We start from the raw sequence: 18488 nt of genomic DNA on the forward strand, positions 1-18488 counted from the left end.
TTTGGGGAAAAGTACCCACTTTTCAGCAAAAATAATCCAAGGTTTCAGCAACAACAAGTTCCAGACCATAAACCATGACAATAATTAATATTTTGAATAGCATAAAATAATAACAAGCCCTTAAAAGCCTAAATCCTTTACACAAGAAACTCTCTGTGATGCTGAAACTCTTATGAAATATCAGAAAGGCCAATACTTAAAAAATACAATCCAGAAAAGAGTCTACCCACTTTGTGACTGATTCGAATGTGACAAATGCACAGATAGTGGAACACAGGGTCCCCAAAGGAATGTCCCCATAGGTACCTTCACATCCTACAGGCTAAACTGACATGTGCTGCAGCTACTCAGTCTGGGGGGAAACAAAAAGCCTCAGTATGGTCCTTTTCCTTTTCTATTTCCTACCTTTATCTGCAAAGATTTTTCTTCCCTGATTCATAGACCTGGGTCTTGGCTACAGGGAGGAAAAGAAACAGCGCCATCATTACAGAACAGAGGTATTTCAGAATGGCCTGGCAGCGCCCACCTTCTTCTCCCTTCTGTCCCCATGAGGCTTCCACCCTGTCAGACTCCTGCATCTGAGCTCCTGCTCCTACTCCCAGTGTTTGCAGCACTGCAGCCTCAGGGCCGGGAAATTAAACATAACCGAATCACTGCTGACACCTGTTGGCAGCCCCCAGAAATCCCGATTTATCCGTTCTGGTATAGTTAATACACACGAATACAGCGGTTGGGAACACCAAAAAATGGGCCCCAAAGCATTGAAAAGCTCTCATTCCCCTGGGCTCCCACATGGATAACGTTGCAGGTCCGGGAAGCAGGAATGGGCACCAAAGAGGGGCCCCGGGAAGAGTAAGGAATCACCTCAGTACTTAAACTGCTCTTTGCTGGTACCAATTTAAATTGAAACTTCAACCAAATTGGTGGGGTAAGGTGAACCTCATCCTGCCAACGGTGTGAGATCACCACGCCAAAGAAAAAGATTCCAGGAACAAGCCTAGCCTAGCTACTGAAGGAAATTTCTAGGCAAGAACATTGTCAAACTGAGCACGTGTGTAATGAAAGGCAAATGAATAGGAACATCCTATAGGAAGCAAGGGAGAGAATGGCAAATCACCAGTGAAAGCAAGATACGGACATCAACTGAAAATACAAGCCTCCGCCTAAAACTCATTTACGCTTTGCTACACGAATGCAAAAATCAGCAGAGCGACAGATGCCCTGTGAGAGGAAGCGCCCTGGGAGCGCGGTAGGCGGCGGCAGACAGTGAACCCACAGCGCCCTACGCGCCCCCGCGCGGCCGCCATGTCGCGCTCCGGCCCGGCCCCGGCCCCGCCCATCTCCTGGCGGAACGGGGCGGGGTTGATACGGGGCGTGGCCTCATTTGACCCCGCCCAGCCGGCGGGAGGCCACGCCCCTCGCGGCGGTCGCGCGCGCGCGCGCGCCCCCTGCCCGCCGCCGCCCGCTTCCTGCCGCGTCCGCGCGCCCGCCCCGCCCGAGCAGCGGCCGCAGCCCCGGCCGGGCCCAGCGGGGAGATGAACACGGTGCTGTCCCGGGCCAACTCGCTCTTCGCCTTCTCGCTGAGCGTGATGGCGGCGCTCACCTTCGGCTGCTTCATCACCACCGCCTTCAAGGAGCGCAGCGTGCCCGTCCGCATCGCCGTCTCCCGGGTCACGCTGTGAGTGCGGCGCGGAGAGGGAAGGAAGGGAGTGGCGGGGGAGGGCCGGGCCCGGCCGGGCGGCGGCCGCTGCCCGCTGAGGTGGTGAGGGGCTCGGGAGCCGAGAGCGGGGGCCGGGGCGGGTGAGAGGACGGTGGCGGCCGGCAGGGGCGGCCGGCGGCTCGCGCGGCGCTCGGGGCTCGGCCTCCTGAGCTCCGGGCGGGCCAATGGGGGAGCCCCACGACGGCGCTGCCGGGCGGGAGCCGGGGCGGCGCTCGGGGAGCGGCCCGGCTGCCTCGGCCCCGCGCCTCCCCGAGAGCGGAGCGGAGCGGAGCCAGCTGCTGCCCGCGGCTGTGGAGAGACAAGGGGTTACAGGAACGTGGAGTTTATCCTGTGAACATTTATCCCATCGTAGTACGTTTTGCTTTTGATAGTAGCTCTCTTGGGTTTCCCCATTGATAACCTAGCATACTTTCTGTTCTGTGGTAGCAAAGTGATTGGGATGGCTTCTTCTCTGCGGAATGGACCAGGTGTAGGACACAATACCACATCAAAACGTGTTGCCTACTCTTAAAATGGGCTGATGCAAACTTGTGCAGGGGAACCTTTTTTCCCCAATTTTGGTGTTAGTTCAGGGTGGGGTTTTTTTCTCCAAAAGGAGACTTCCTCACAGAGAACTTCCATTAAGTTAAGTATGTGTGATATGGAGAGCAGTAGTTTCACAAGCATTTGAGCAGCTGTTACAGCCACATGTGAGTGGAGGCCTTTGCTCCCGTTTTTGCCACGTGGTTCTTTACCAGAGGCCACTGGGGAATCTGGCTCATAGGACATTTAACTGACCTGCTTTAACTCAGGTCATGCTTTTTTGTTAGGTTGGTTTTGGCTCAGATTAGGGAGCTAAAGCAGCACACTTTGGAAGTGTTTAGTGCCAGGTTGGATGGAGCTCTGCACAACTTGGACTAGTGAAAGGTGTCCCTGTCCATGTTAGGGAGGTTGGAAATTGATGATCTTTAAGGTCCCTTCCAACCCAGGCCATTCTGTGATTTGGTGATGATTCTGTGGAGCTTTGGAACCACCCCAAGGTAGGTGTCACCTGTGGATGCCTAATAGCAGGACTTGAAAGGAGACATGAAGGCAAATAAGGGGACTGCCATCACCTTTCAGACTGGTTTAATACCACAGGAAAAAAAATCCAATAACCTGTATTCAGTGCTACACTGAGGATTGCAAAAGCACAAACTTGACATAAAAGCATGTCTTCGAGTGTTATGGTGAGCTCAGCATATATAGGGCAGCATACAAATGCCTGATTTGGCTGAAATGTGTATTGCCAGTCCCTTCTGTGATGCACACAGATCTGGTGTTACTGGGAGGTGCTACACCTAATCTGCTTCTCTTGAATGTCTAAGAAATTCTGGAGACCCCAAACTTAGGCCTGCTACTCCATCTGACTGACAGTGGTTAAGAGGTGAAGTCAAGTGCTTGATAAGGTTTTCCACTTAAAAATATACTGCTTTTTTGCAAAGAGATGAAAATTCATTACAAGGCTTAAATTGTGAAGATTTGGTGGTGTTTTTCTTTTCTGCTATCTCCAAAAGTGTTTTCTTCACTTGTAAACTTTTCTTTTAATTTGAGATTACTAAACCTGGTTTTAATGAAATAATATTTTAATTGACTAATTTATGAACTGTAATAAATATAGCTATGAAGTTCATAATTCATAAAAAAACCTGTTCAATTAAGAGTTGAGGTTCATAGTTGATGGCCAAGCTAATTGCTTGTGGTATTCCTCTTTGTAGATGGTAAGTTTGGTAAACTGATAAGCTTTATGAATACATATGGCAGTATCTGCTGTGTGTCTGTTATTTTCCAGTTGCTCTTTCCATTGTGATTTAGTGTGGCAACATGAGGTAGTTTTCCAAATGTACGCTTATAATAAAGCCTTCCAAAATTATACCATTTTCCAGAATGTAGATTAAAATAACTATTTTCTTCATGCTGTTACTTAAATACATCACAGGAATAAATCTTGAAACTTGCATGAACTATGCATGTAAACTGTTGTATTGGAATGGTCAAAGCCTCACGAGATGCTTTGGGTTTTTTTGTTTCTTCAAGGACGGTTGATAAATATTGAATGTGGTTGCCAGCAGACTGCTATGCTGATGGTGTCCCAATCAGTTTTACTTATATGGAGATGCTAAAACATATTTTACTAAAATGAAATGTAGTCTAGATTTTGTATATATAGATTTTTGTTAACAGGAAAAAGTCAATAGGCTACGTATATGTCTTAGACACTGTGGTGTCAAGGCCTGACATTTAAAACTGGGACACCATAATTTCTGGAAGGTAGGTGTTAGTTTGTAATGTTGATTGCATTTTAGCCAGAAGTATATAAAGCAAAATAGAGAAAATGGATGGGGGAAATATCTAATAAAAACCATAATTTTTGTCACTTGTAAGATATAAATAATGAGAAAGGATAATCTTGTGTTGTGTTTTGTTTTCTCCTAGAAAAAATGTAGAAGATTTCACTGGACCTAGAGAAAGAAGTGATCTGGGATTCGTCACATTTGACATTACTGCAGATATCCTTAATGGAAAAAATGGTTTGCAGATTTTTTGGAATGAGAACACTTGGATGCTATTTTTGTTACCTTATAATCTTCAGATATTCAGGACATGGGGAAAACTAGCAATTTGTCTAAAAATAAAAATTTAAAGCAGCTAAAAATAGTATTTTGCATAGCTATGGCAGTGAAATAGAACTTAAACCAGCTCTTTGGTCTCTAGTAGATGACAAGTTGTTTAATGCCTGTTTTTGAAATCAGGCTCTTTTGTTAAGTGCACTGTATCTAATAATGGGGAACACAGTTTAACATCTAGACATTATTACTTTTAAGTGAAGTTTGTATCAGTGGTTTGAGGAGTGGATTAATGGTAAGGTTTATATAGGATATTGTTTTGAATGTCATACTGATCTAGGAACTGCAGCTTTCAAACTCACTTTGTTGTGAGGCTTTCTAAGTCCTGACTGTATAATAGTTGCATAGAAGTACCTGTCATTTTCTGAAAATAAAAAAGGCATTGTAATAGTTTACTTGCTTAGATGTTAAATACTCTAATCTTTAGTATTGAATAGTATGAAATTCATCGGGAAGCATACAATTTACTGAAAGATGTATCACATTGTTTTTTGACCTCTTTCTCAATTGCTGTTGCAGTTTTGCAGGGGTTTTTTTTGTATTTCTTTGCTTCCCTGCTAGTCTGGATTTAGGCTCTTGAAAGAGTTTTTCTTCAGAAGTCAGTACCAAATAATAGGTGGCATGTTCAGGTGATTACACTAAACCGTGTTTTGCAGCTGGTCTGAGGATCCTGGGATTTTTCCTTGTCTGCTGGTTTTTGTCTGTTAGGCAAGGCACTGATCACCTCTGTGTTTTGGTTTCGCCCTTTTGAAGAACACTGTCTTGTGTGAGCAGACCACACAAAACACAATGCCTGATACAAATGCTGGATAAACAGGTTAATCAGATTTTTGCAGGCCTGTTTGCACAGGAAAAGGGTGCAAACGCTTTTTTTTTATCAACTGGAAGCAGGAGAAGTAAGTTCCTGAGTTTTACCTCTGAAATGCTTATACATATTAAAAACAGAGACTGAAATTCTAAATTAGATGCACAGACCTGTACACATTGTGTACAGAGAGAAGCAGAGTAAAGCAGGACAGGACCTCTAAAAGAAATGTTCTTATAAAAGGATTAGTCTGCAATATGTGAGCATAAAGATTCCATGTTTGAATGACTGCTACTAGTAACAGCCTTTTTTTAAAAAACCACTTCTGACTGAATCTCTCATGCCTGGCATAAACAAAGCTTGCAATATGTAGAGCTGTAGAAGTCTGGTAGGGTTTTTTGTTCAAAATTTGTGAAGAGATACAGGTACATGGACTGTGTTAACTACCAGAAAGAAGTTGTTCGTCCTGGGAGAAGTTAAATAAAATGGCAGTTAGAAAAAGGAACTAGGCAAAGGAAAGGGAGCATAGAATTTTGACAATCTCCTTTAAGCTTATTTAATTCATTGTTAACTTTTGCAAGTGATAAGAAGTCCTATCAAGGAGATCTTCAAAATCTTGTTGGATATTTTGAGCCACGTGCCAAAAAATCTTCAAGTAAAATATTTCTACCTATTCTTGCAGGGACAGGAGTTAAATATTTAATTCTTTCCTTTCTTGCCCTTTGAATTAGTAACTGAAAAACATGTTTGTCTTGGGATGAGTGGAAGAAGGAGAAACAGATTTTGAGGCTGGTTAGGGAATCTATTTATTCTTTGAGATAATGGCAAATAGAATAGAAAAGAGGACTAGGAAATAAAGATTACAGCTAATCTCTATTGTGAATTAAAAAGTGTTTCTTAGCAGTGACACACATATACGTCTGTTAAATAAACAGACAACTGTTTAGAATCCCAGCTTTATTATACTGTCTCAAATGGCAGTCATCAGTTCTTTACTGCTGATCAAAAATCTGATCAAGAGTTTTTTGTTCAAGTCTAGTAAGCTTTCTTTGTTGTCAGTAAAGAATCAAATTTGCTAATTTTTGGGGTCCCTTCCAATATGAAATACTTCCCATATTCTAATTTCCCTAACATGGGCATTAAAGGCTCTTTGAATTCCCTACTCATCACCGATTTTGTATTTATATATTGTTTAATGTTACTGTATTTGGATGCAAGGGTTCTCTGATACTATAAAAAATTGCCTTGGGGATATTTGTGGAAGAATTCTGTTGTGACTTTTATGCTTAAGGTTTTATAATAGGTTGTCTAGCAGAGGATTGTGGTTGCTAGCTTGCAGTGTCAAATATAGAACTCTTAAATTATTGGAGGAGAAATAGCTGCTAGATTTCATAAGTAGTAAAAAGAAATACTCACCTGAAAACCTGTCACTTTATTATGACTAAAACTTGTGTTCAAACTGCTGGCAGTGCTCTGATTTATGAGTAAGATGAGGTATGTTGAAAGGTAAGAGCTCACTGTAATGATTATAGACTACTTAGATCTAGTGAAAATAAAACAAGGTTATCTAAGTACAGTATGGTATTTTTCTTAACTTGCATACATCTGCAGAGTATATTTGATTGGAATGTTAAACAATTGTTTCTATATTTGTCTGCAGAATATTCAACAAAAAACAATGTAAGTATTAAAAAGCGGTTTGAAGCAATTACTCATTTTAGTACTGCAGCTATTTTTAAACATTCTGTAGTTCTGTTGAGAAGAGTTAAGGCCACCAGCATTTTCTACTAGCCTGCACTGGCCTTCATGATTATTTTCTTGACAGTTAAACCGTAGGCTGGGAAGTTCACCTCCATAAAACCTAACTTGATATATGCCCAGTAGAATGGGAGAAAAACAACACATGCCTTGTGTTGCAGTATACTGTAAATGATTTTTTTCACCTTTTCTGTCCATTTTACTTTTTCCCTAAATTTCTGCAGTTGACTGTTGTTAGAAACAAGAGGGAGTGGCTTCTGGGCTGGCCTGATGTGGTGTGTGTTTTGTTCATAGATCACAGTTGATCCTACCAGTTACTGTAGCCCCGTAATTCATTTACATTACCTTGTCATACTTCTCAAAATAATTTGCCATGTTGCTTTGAATTGGTTGCTACTGAGCCTTCCCTTTGGGATAGCTGAAAACCCTTTTTACTAATCTGATAAAAGCTATGTGGAGCAGCCTTTAAAAAAATGGCGTTCATGAAACACCATGCTGCCATAGTACCACTGAATTCTAGTTAAAGCTGCCGTGGTCACATTGCAAGGATATGGTGAAACTTGGGGGTTTTCTTAACTTGCTGCACAAAACTGGCCTTCTTTTTTAACTTTTTTTTTAAGTACCTTAGTTATATTAAACAAGATGGTGGATATTGTGTTTGTACTAGATTGTGCAGTGATTTTACTGTATTGTTCCATATTTTAGATTTTTCTTTCATGTAACTCAACACTTCTCACAAATACTGAGATGTATTTTTCTAAATTGTTCTATAAATTACTAAACAAGACTGTTTAGCATCTACTTGAAACAACTTACTTTACAGTGTAAAGAATTTACACTTTAGAGTGTAAATTCCAGTAACGTAAGAACTTGGGATCTCACTTTTTCAACTGTTAATAAATTTTTTGGGGTTATGCTTGCAATTAAAATAGAGATTTCCATTAAAGTTGGAAAAATGATATGGACATAAGCAGAGTCATGCTAACTCAGTTTAAGTCCTTTATTTGAAACAAAGTCTAAATACTGCTTTGAAAGTGACTTACCTTTGCGAGTCAGAAGGAAACCGCTTTATGCTTTGTAATTCTTCTAAAGCATATGATTTCTTTTTAAATGTCTTTCTTGTGTTTTAAGATGTTCCTTGTTGTTTCCATTTATTCCATGCCACACTTCACTGTGTGGTAGTATTACATTACCCCACTGTGAAGTGTTACTTTGTTAAATTAGTTATGGATTGCAAGCATGTACTTGCAAAAGGGGGTTTTAGAGGAATAGTGCAATGAAGGTCCAGTGTCTGAATGTGATCTGGTAAGATACCTTGCTGACTTAATTACAATTGTGATTTTAGGCCCTAAATCAGGTGGTCCTTTGGGACAAGATCATGTTGAGAGGAGATAACCCAAGGCTGTCCTTAAAAGACATGAAGTCAAAGTACTTTTTCTTTGATGATGGAAATGGTCTCAAGTAAGTAAATATTTGTTTTATTACTAGTGTTCATGATATCTTGATTTACTTACATACTTTGCATTTAATACATGTGTTCATTGGTGTAGTAAGGTACCTGTATTCTATGTGATACTCTGTCATCTCTATTGCATCTTTCATTGTTAGAAGATGGCCTTGGGGTACAAGATATCCTATGTATTCTGTAGACTGGAAGATGCACTGCTATTATGAGCAACAGGCTTCTGGGTTTCTGCCTTCAGTCTGTGTAAAATTGGTTCTGTGATGCACCCAACTCCAAAGGAGTCAAGTAAAAAAAAAGTAGGCAGTAACTACCTAAAATTAAACAGCTTGTTGTTTCTGGAGCAGATAAACAATCTGTATCCCAATTTATTTAATACTAGTAACTGTTAATTAAATCACTTAACTTGAGTGTTTGTGCTGATAGTCTTTGTTGCTTTTGCAGGGGAAACAGGAATATCACCTTGACTCTCTCCTGGAATGTTGTACCAAATGCTGGCATTCTACCTCTTGTAACAGGATCAGGACATGTGTCTGTACCTTTCCCAGATACCTATGAAACAACAAAAAGTTATTAAATTATAGTACTGAACCATAAGCAAAATATTTTTATACTTGTATATTGTGGATACATTTTATTGCAGTTTCTTCTTGCATCCCATGCAACTTTTCACTGAATGGAGCTTAATTTCCTCAGGATAGTAGCATAGGAAAAGGAAATGAAAATTCGGTTGTTTTTTTTTTTTAATAGAACATTGAAGCTGAAACTTAAGGGAAAGGTAAATTACAGAGTAACGGTTTTGAGGGGGGAAACTGAGGATTTTTTTTTTCCTGGCCATTTAAGTATAGATCTCCTTTTCTTTTAAATAAATATTTTTAAACCAGAAGGTAGTCTTCCTGTGTTTGGGCTTTTTAAGTACTGTGATTCTTATTTATTTTGTGTAGAACTCAAATATACCTTCTGGAGTTGGTTTCTGGAAGTGCCTGAAGGAAATGGCTGTTTTAGGGCATTTTTTTAAATCCATGTGCAGTATGTTACAGTAGGCTAAACTTGGTCCTTTCTAGGACTGTCAGCAGCTACTTGGAAAACTGGTAGTTCATTATCTGTCAGCCTCAAATCTTGAGTGCCACTGATGAAGCCCACATTCAGTTCTGTATTACAAATCATTTTAATAGCTGCTTGCAATGCAGCAAACTGGAAGAATAAAAAGAAATCTATTCAGTATGAGTCTTATTTCTTTAAGCATAAGACATAAGGCTAAGTCAGTAAGAAAAGAAAAAGCTTTAGGTAAAGAAAGACTTTCTGAAATGGAATCTCTAGATTTTTACTGGGATCTGTTCATCAAGGAAGAATGAACGTGCTTATCCCAGAAGGGGCTGAGACAACCGATATCAGAGGGGATCTTCCACAGCAAGGGAAAGGATAGATGTTCCCTAAACAGTCTGGGTAAACCTTTCCAAAGCAGAGGAGTTCCCCATGGTAAAATAGAGTAATTGAGGCAGATTTACCAACCTGATTGTCAGTGAGTCTACCTGCAAGGCTTGGTTGCATGAGCCAGGAAAGGTAGCAAGCAGCATGCAGCAGCTTCAGGCAGCCCCTCTGCAGAAAAAGTGGCCTCTGTGGCTGCACATCCCCCTGTGTGTGCTCCTTCCCTCAGCTACAGCTGGGAGTGGGGTTGGGAGGAGGGAAGGAGCAGGGTACCAGGATGCCTTAGGCAATGCAATGGCTTGCAGTGATTGACAGGTGCATTCGGGCCATCCAGGAGACAGCCAGGAGAAGGAGCACGCCCTTATCTGCTGTCCCCCTGGCACAGTGCCTGATTTACATGTGAGTCTTCAAACAAAGCATGACAAAGGGAATTCATTGCCAGACGGAATGTTCTAGATGTACCGGGACACTTGGAAAAAGAGGAAACTAAAACTCAGGTTTTAATGCTGTAAATCAGAAAAAAAGTAATAGGAAAAATGATGAGAACTGCATTGTGAAAACCCTTATAAAAGAAGAGATGCAAAAGATCGGAGCAGAGTATCTCCCTTTGTTTTGAGTTCACCTAGGAGCTGATTGATTTTGAAGGAACTAACTTGCTTTTAAAAAGGGATCTTTAATATTTATGAATTGTCCCTTAGTGACTATTTAATACATTCTTCACGTTGATGTATTAATCAAAAAAGGTCTTGAAAAAAATTCCCAAAAGGTGCTTTGTCTGTACAAACGAAATTTTAAGTGCAAAAACTAAAAAAAATTTTTTACATGAATGTTGTAGGAGAATTTGTCATTTGTATCCAGCATATTTGCATGAATTTCAGTTCTCTGAACTTGTGCTGTTTTCCACAGAGTAGTATAATCAGCACGTTGAAACACATACTATTTTTGCTGTGCTTTGATATCAATTGTATATATGGCTCTAAAAACTGTTACAGAGAACTTAAAACTGTCATAGATAAGGAAAACGAAATATTTTTAGAGATAATTGGGCAAAGTTGTGGATTTGTTTTGCTAATTGCCAAATAAGTGGTTGGTTTTGTCATAAATTATATTCTTGAATTGTTTACTGAAGCATTTCTTGTGGCTTGGCATTCAACCACTTCCCTGCATTCCTTTGGCAGTACTCTTCCAATGAATATAATGTCTGCTGCCTATTAAAGAGAAGCTTTAACTACAGAGACAAGGATCTGCTGTCAAAGAGCATCAGGGAGAAAGCTACTTTCTGTCCTACAAAATGGTATATTCCTCCCAGCAGACAGTAGCAGAATTTCAAAACACAGAAACAGTAGCTTTCAAATGTGATGTTTGATGCTTTACTTGTGTTTCCCTGTGAAGAGAAATTATGTTTGAGGTAAGCATTTTAGAGGGATGAAGAAGAAACCATCATGGAGTTCAAATTCTTGGAGAGAAGAACTTGTTTTTGACCTGATGAAAAGGCCAGCATAAATGATGACTTGATGCTGTAATAGCTTGGTTTTTGCTCCTGAGCCACTGAGACGGGGTGTTGGTTCAGAATTTAAGGAGGCAAATTCCTCAACTGATCTCTATAAAAAAGTAAAAAGTCTTTCCAAAAGTCAAATGACTACTGTATTTTGTTGTGACAATTCTCAAAGCATTTACAAAAAGAATGTGCTTTTGTGGAAACTAATGGCATTTACTTCCTCTTGTCTCACACATCTCATGAGGTACTAGTACTGCTGGCAGCTGAGTGTTCTCTTAGCTGTGTTGCTGACCAAATATTGCTGGTTCATGAAGTAATATGTACAAACAAGATATTCCCTGGCAAGTGATTTACTTAATGGGGAGAGGCTGAACTGAAAATGCTAAAGATACATTTCAGATAATAATTTTTAAGTGAGATTCTGGAGACAGCAGTTCTTGTGTAAGGACTGAAAAAGGGAAATTTTTAAAGTAGCCTGCGTTTCCATTTGCCATCAAAAACATGCAGCACTACACTGACAGCTCTGTGCAGGAGGGGCAAAATAGCTTTGAAAAATCTATGTTTAGAGCTCTGCTCCCCTGAGCAGGCAGTCTTATTTATGGGTGGGTCTACAGTTATTGAAGATAGACATTGAGAAAATAAATTATTTCTATCAATTGTTAATTATTTTAATATATTTCTTCTGAACAATGAAATTAAAGCTAGTTAATATATTGCTTACTAGCAAGATTTAAATAGAGTTCCTGCAGAATTTTTGGATTCCAGCTGTTGAAAATGTTCTGAAAATTGCTTTAAGATGGTAGGTTTTACATACCTGTTCTGCAAAATGAAAGCTATTTAAGCTGAAAACTCGGGTACTGGAGAAGCAATCTTGCTCCAAATTTGTGTCAGAAAATCCATACAGAATAACTGTCAGACTTCAAGATAAGTTTTTCTGGTTTATTTGGCTGCTTTATTTTGGAATTTTTTTTTCATTAAAACAGTTAAAACTATAAAATTTTAAACTGTTCATTCAAAAACAAGTCAACAGACAGATATTGTTTAGCCTGAAAAGTCCCATTCTACACATATGGGTTAATGCTCATATTGCAGTAGTTATATCAGGCATCTTTTTATTAAACAAACAAAAAAAAAAAAATCCAAGACTTAGCTTGAACAAGCCAAATAATTTCTGGATCTTTTTCTGGTGCCCTCCAACACTTCCCGCAGACCATTTTCCCAATGTTATTGAAGATAATGAGCCGAAGATGAGGCACAGATGGAAACGAGTATTCAGTATTTAGAATGCTCATAGAAGAGCTTGGGTTGGAAAGGACATTTAAAGGCCACCTAATGCAACCCCTCTACAGTGAGCAGGGACATCTCCAACCCCACTGGGCTGCCCAGAGCCCCATCCAGCCTGACCTTGAACGTTTCCTGGAATGGGACATCTAACGCCTCTGGGCAGCATGCTCAGTGCTTCTCTGCCCTCATTGTAGAAAACTTCCCTTCTATAAATCCAGCCTTCTTCAGTATAAAACCATTATCCCTTGTCCTATCTCAACAAGCCCTGCTAAAGTGTTAATGCCCATCTTTCTTTAGGGCCCCTCCCAAGTGCTGGAAGGCGTCAATTAGAAGTTCCTGGAACTTTATCCAGGTTGAACAGCCCAATTCTCTCAGCCATCCCTGTAATTATCTGCATGGCCAGGATTTTTCTCTCCATCTCTCTCCACCTTCTCCTCTTTCCCTCCTCTCAACCTTCCCTCCTTCTTGCTACCCCTACCTGTTTACTCCAAGCTTCAACACAACTGTCTTTTTCAATCACTAATGGTCTAATAATTAAATTCTAAATCCTCTGTGAATAAACTATTTAGAAAATAAAGTGGAAAAAGAACAACCGTGGGTTAACCATGGACAAATTCATCTGAAACTTTCTTCTGCTTCCCAGCTGTATTCCCTTTTGCTCCTTGGTAGTACTCACATAAATTCTGAAGAAATAGCTGGCACACTTTTAAAATTATAAAATTGGCAGAAATGGGTTAGAGGACATACAAATTTCCAGTGCTAGAGGACCATGACAGTGAGCAAACATTTCTGTAATTGGAAGACATGTTTGTATTGTACCACTAACTTTGTTAGCAGCAGTCATCATGTGCTTTGCACTTGTAATGCAACGATTTCCAAGTGCTTTACAAGAAAAAATACACATTTAGTTCCAGAAAGTTCCTGGCATTCTTAAGCCATACTGGAAGTGCTTTTGCAAGCAACAGTCTTCAAAACAGTATCCTGGGGTAACTAGAATTGCCTGTGTGGCATGTGATAAACCCACCACAGGTTCCACCAGCTGGCTGCACAGGTGGTTGGTAACCAGAAGGGATAATTGAGAACTCTTAATTGGGCAGGCCTTTGGCAGAACTGGGATTTGGATGCCATGTGTGGGGTTTTGCTTCTGTGTTGCAACGTGCACAGCAGGTACAGTGCTATTCATTCAGTCTGCCTCCTTGCTCAGTGTTTCTTCTTGCTCTGTCAGGGTTTGCTTTTGTTTTCCAAGAGACTGCTATGGTCCCATGTGCTCGTGCTGAAGGGAATTTGTTGGATTTGATACACAGATGAGGTTTTAGAGTGTGGTGGTAGAAGCTATGAGACGGGTAAAGAAGATAAGCCAAACACTAATTTCTGAGTTGAAGTGTAAAAATATTTATACTTAAGAATGGCTGGTGTTAGATGTAGTTATGAGAGGCAGAGAGAGGTCTTTTTTGTGTGACATTGTAACTGAAGATTGAGATAAAACTAGTTTAACTGTAATTTGGAAGTAACAGTGATCAGATTGTGGCTGCTGAAGTCTTTCTGGGTTTTGCATTTTGTTGTTTGGTGGTGTTGCTGTTTTTTGGGTTTTTTTGGTTGGTTGATTTTTGTTTTTTTTTATTTTAATTTCTAGAAGGTAAATTTCTTCATGTTTTTTTTCTTTCTCTCTCCTAGTTCTGAAAGAAAGAGCAGGCAAGGGTTTCTTTTTCTTTCCTGCCTTTTCTAGTCCCCATTGCTCATTAAATATTCCTTGTTCATTGACATTTTGCTTTAGGAATTAGTATAGTAAGAAAGAGAGAAGTGCACTAGTGCCTGCATTCTAAATGCACATGTGGCAACAACCAACATTAACATTCTTCTTTTTAAGAACTGTTTTTGGGGGTTTTTATATTTTCAAATTTTAAAATTAAAAAGTAAAATGTTTTGTATGGTTTAATGCTGTAATGAAATAAATGTTATACATCTCATCAGATATGTTTCCTGATCTCACTGTAAAGACTGCCTCATTTCACAAGGTTTGATCCACATGAGCAGTGAACTTTGCCTAGTTGTCACCTCTCTGTATTGTCAAGTGTCCCTTCTAAAAAGGAGTATCTCCTTAGGATTTGTTTTTTCAGTTAATAAAACTTTTTTTGACTTAATAGGGTACAGGTAGAGCCTTTGACTAGATGACTATCTTTTTTCCCTGTCTCTCACTTTAATAAGTTATTAATCAGAAATTTGTAAAGCAGATGCTGACATCCTCAGCATGGACAGTAGGCCACTTCTCAAAGTGAGATAACCTGTGTAAGAATCCATCAATATTCATCAAAGCCAGTGGGTGTCTTCAGATAAGAGATGTCTGGGTTTGTTTGTTGTTTTTTTTTCTGGATACTTCCCATAATAGTAATGTCATGGGTTTGGTAGTGTTGTGTCTTTTAATGCTCTCCTGATCCCAGGATGAGAATTTCCCACTACTCTGAAATTCATAATTTTTAGTATTAAAGAAAACAAGGAATGGGGAACTACCATTTGTATCTTACATACAGGGTAACAAGCTGTTATCCTTTCAGGGAGATCCAATAAATATTTATGCTATATGTGTGTACCTGTTGCTTAATGTAATCCTTCAAGAACTGGTCAGCACCAGGGAATTTCAGCAATTTTTATTTCAGTGCTGCTTGTATTTCAGAGGAACCAGCATCAAACACTGAGATTGATCTGACCACTTCTACAGGGTGCAACACAAAGTTACCCTTTCCCAGGGAGCTATATGAGGTGTAAATGACTTTTTTCCTGGATCCAAAGTGAAGGTTTTTGATGGCATGGATTTTAATTAATTATTGTATTTTTTAGCTCTCTCTCCTTTTTCATTAATTTATTCTGTCAAAGAGAATTGTGGATGGTTTGCTTTCAGAAAACTAATGTATGTTTGCCATTAAACTTATGGTAGTTCTTTTATGCTCTATTTTTGGTGGTATAGTAGCAAAGTATAGTGTTTATGTTGCTCAGCACCAGAAATGCACTTTATGATATAGGGATTCAAGAGAAACTGTACCAAGTTTTAATTATATTTGATTGTTTTTGTTGGTACAGAGGGAGAATGAAAAACCAAAAATGAATGAAGACAACAGCTTTTACTTTACAAAAGAAATTCTTGTCAAACAAAATTTTATTTTTGTTTGGAATGAAGGATCAGTTTCTCTGGCTGAAGAAGGAGTTCTGCTCTTTGATATCCATATAGGGTTTGAGCAAAGGTCTGTTGTTAACTTTGGAAGTTTTTTCCCTTTTAAATTTTGTCAAAAAATACTTTAGTTTTTTACCACTTTCATATTACTCCATATTAACGAATTCATACAGTATTTTAGCTTCTCATTTTCCTGGGTGTATCCTTTCCTTCCTGATTTCTACTTGTGATCCAGCAAGATTATTTTAATTCTGATATGCTGACCTATTTAATGCACAAATTAGTTTCTGAATTGTTTCAGCAAGACATTGTGTTACAAAGGTGTATCATAAAATCATAACAATTGAGTCCTAATTATCCATACTAAAAATTCCTCAGATTTTAGAAAAAGAGTTTCACAATACATGAGAAGGTGAAAAACTGAAAGCCTTCATTTGATCAATTCTGGAGCAGTGGTCTCTGCTGCTTTTTCTAGAGAAATATCTTTTATTTTCTCCCATATCTTTCCTGGGTCTTGAGAAGTCTTTAAAAAAGTGTATTGTTTCCTTTGTCACAGACTGGACTTTTATAAGTCAGTGCTTTAATGGACATTCCAGCTGTTTTAACCAACAATTATACTTCTGGTAGCATGACTGAAATATTACAGAATAGTGTAGAAATAGCTTTTTGAAGAATGTTCAATCTAAACAAAATGGCAGTGTAATTGCACTAAAATTGTTTTTGCTAATTTAGTATAGTAAAAATATTGTAAACAAAAATCATATTGAGGAAAAATGATTGATTTTCATGTTGGTTTTTTGAGGACTGGATTTGATCATTCCTGTAGGGAAATTTTGTAGGAAAATCTAAGAACCTATCTCAAGTCTAACCAGTAAAAGCAATATTGATGCAGTTCAGTTTTGAAACCTCATTATGTCATGATCGTGATAATCTTTAAAAGTTTTAATCTTTTCTTTGAATAAACTACATATTCTAAAACATCTTCCTTAGTCTAAAAACCAAAGAGTTTAATTCAACAATATGCAGTTTGTATATTCACCAGCAGATGTCAGGCATTCACTTTACAAAACAATGGAGAGTGAGACATGTTCATTTTCATAGTAGGATATATAAGATATTTGGATTTTAAATTTAGGTATATAATGCCATTATGCAGTTTTTTACCTACTCGAATTGAGAGATTTTAATTTAAAGGAATTTTCAGAGTGTTTGGATTTAGACAGTGGTGGTCTTAATGTAACTTTTTTTTTATATTTGACATATGTATTAATGTCATGTATAATACAGTAAAAAAAGATGAGTCAATTATGTATATGTGTACACAAGTGACATCCTTGCATTTCTGTTCTCTAGGCAGTAAGTGTCTGGTGACATTTAAGAGAGTGCTGTTTAGTTTATCCCTGGGAAACCCATCCCTGGGATGGGATTTGCCATCATCTGTTGTAAATGAAAAAACCTTTACAGTTAAAATCTGTGACAGACCCGGGACTCTGGGATGTTATTCTTGGGTCCTCTACAGATCTTTCATAGGCCAAAAAAAAAGCTGCAGATGACAAATGCAGATGAGTTTTAAACTATATAGGGAGTGGTGGTTGGTTGTCTCACAAGCATTTTGAGTCCTAATTCATTGCAAATATAAATCAAATTTTCCAACTTTGAATGGTATGGGCAGAGATTGCTGTAGGGAATGAAGTCTGGTCAACATCGTCTTCTTTCTGAAGCTACACTTTTGTAGTGAATATGTTTAAGGCAATTTTCAGTGCATTTATTACCTGTTATGTGTTTCATACAGAAAACAAAAAATTTTTGTAAATTTTTGGGCAGTGGAGCAGGAGTAGCTGTCCTTTGAAGTGAGGTGGTATTTCTATACAGATAACCGCAGTGACCCCGTTCTTTAAGGTAAATGTCTGTGTTCTGAGCATCTGCCCCTGCTAAGTGGGAACAGCTGCTTCCCAAGGAGACAAGATACAAGTCAGTTGCTAGTGCTGCAGCAGCAGGAATCTCAAAGCAGCCATGGTTAAAACAACAGAAAGCATGAGCATGAAATGAGAAGTGCTGCCTCTGCAGTTCCCACTCTCTTAGAAGCAACCAACCATTTTTATCCTCTACCCATCAACTTTAGCCACTTCAAGTAAAAAGGGCCAAAATAAGTGCTGTAAGAAAATATTGTGTTCTGTATATATGAGAAATAAAGGAGTGCTACATTTATCAGGGACCTTTTGGTTTTATACCTGTTGCAGAATGTTGTGGGGTTTTCCCTTATGTGCAAGCACTGGGAAAGTATTTTTGGTCCAATTTAAAAGGGAAAGACAAAGATATCGGCTATAAATAAGAATCAATAGTGTTCATAAACCACTTTGAAAGTGACACAGGTTCAAAGTGTCAGATAAGAGGATGACTTAGTGTAAAAGTATTGGAAGAAAATCTCACATACTTTTTCTACCTTTATTGGCCCAACTCAAGGGTTGGGGCTAAGTAATTTTGAAGAGCTTGCTGATCCAACAGTTTTCTGTGAATGAATGGCAAGTAACTGCTCCTTCATTCAGGCAGAGAGAATCAGTGAGTCTGGACTTAGTCAGATGGACAATCAGTCTCATCACTAGACTTAGCAGCCTGAGCTGGTCAGCATCACTTTCTTGCCAGAGGCAAGACTCTTCTCATTTGGACCTTATTTGTTCTGTTCTGAATTGCAAGAAGTTCAATGAAATGGTCACCTTCAGTG

The 18488-nt window shown here is 39.0% G+C and overlaps 2 protein-coding genes across 2 annotated transcripts in view; one reads left to right on the forward strand and one right to left on the reverse strand.

Annotated features, from left to right (window-relative positions):
- The window catches only part of ASB5 (ankyrin repeat and SOCS box containing 5), a 39777-nt gene extending 38118 nt beyond the window's left edge, over positions 1-1659 (reverse strand). The window contains exon 1 of the mRNA XM_054514633.1: positions 1604-1659. The gene's annotated coding sequence lies outside the window, so the exon portion shown is untranslated. The remainder of the gene's footprint in view (positions 1-1603) is intronic.
- Positions 1462-9612, forward strand: SPCS3 (signal peptidase complex subunit 3). The gene is made up of 5 exons (XM_036381939.2): positions 1462-1678; positions 4175-4248; positions 6774-6850; positions 8274-8389; positions 8835-9612. Exons 1-5 carry the CDS (start codon positions 1536-1538, stop codon positions 8965-8967), a joined length of 543 nt encoding a protein of 180 aa, XP_036237832.1. The 5' UTR covers positions 1462-1535; the 3' UTR covers positions 8968-9612.
- Positions 9613-18488: the final 8876 nt, after the last annotated feature.

The sequence above is a fragment of the Molothrus ater genome, chromosome 4, assembly GCF_012460135.2.
Source record: "Molothrus ater isolate BHLD 08-10-18 breed brown headed cowbird chromosome 4, BPBGC_Mater_1.1, whole genome shotgun sequence".
Taxonomy (NCBI): domain Eukaryota; kingdom Metazoa; phylum Chordata; class Aves; order Passeriformes; family Icteridae; genus Molothrus; species Molothrus ater.

Excerpts from the sequence above, each read along its gene's own strand:
- SPCS3 (XM_036381939.2), top strand. The coding sequence starts at position 1,536 with ATGAACACGGTGCTGTCCCGGGCCAACTCGCTCTTCGCCTTCTCGCTG. Across the intron at positions 1,679-4,174 it reads GCCGTCTCCCGGGTCACGCT|AAAAAATGTAGAAGATTTCA; the intron begins GTGAGTGCGGCG and ends GTTTTCTCCTAG. Across the intron at positions 8,390-8,834 it reads GATGATGGAAATGGTCTCAA|GGGAAACAGGAATATCACCT; the intron begins GTAAGTAAATAT and ends TTGCTTTTGCAG.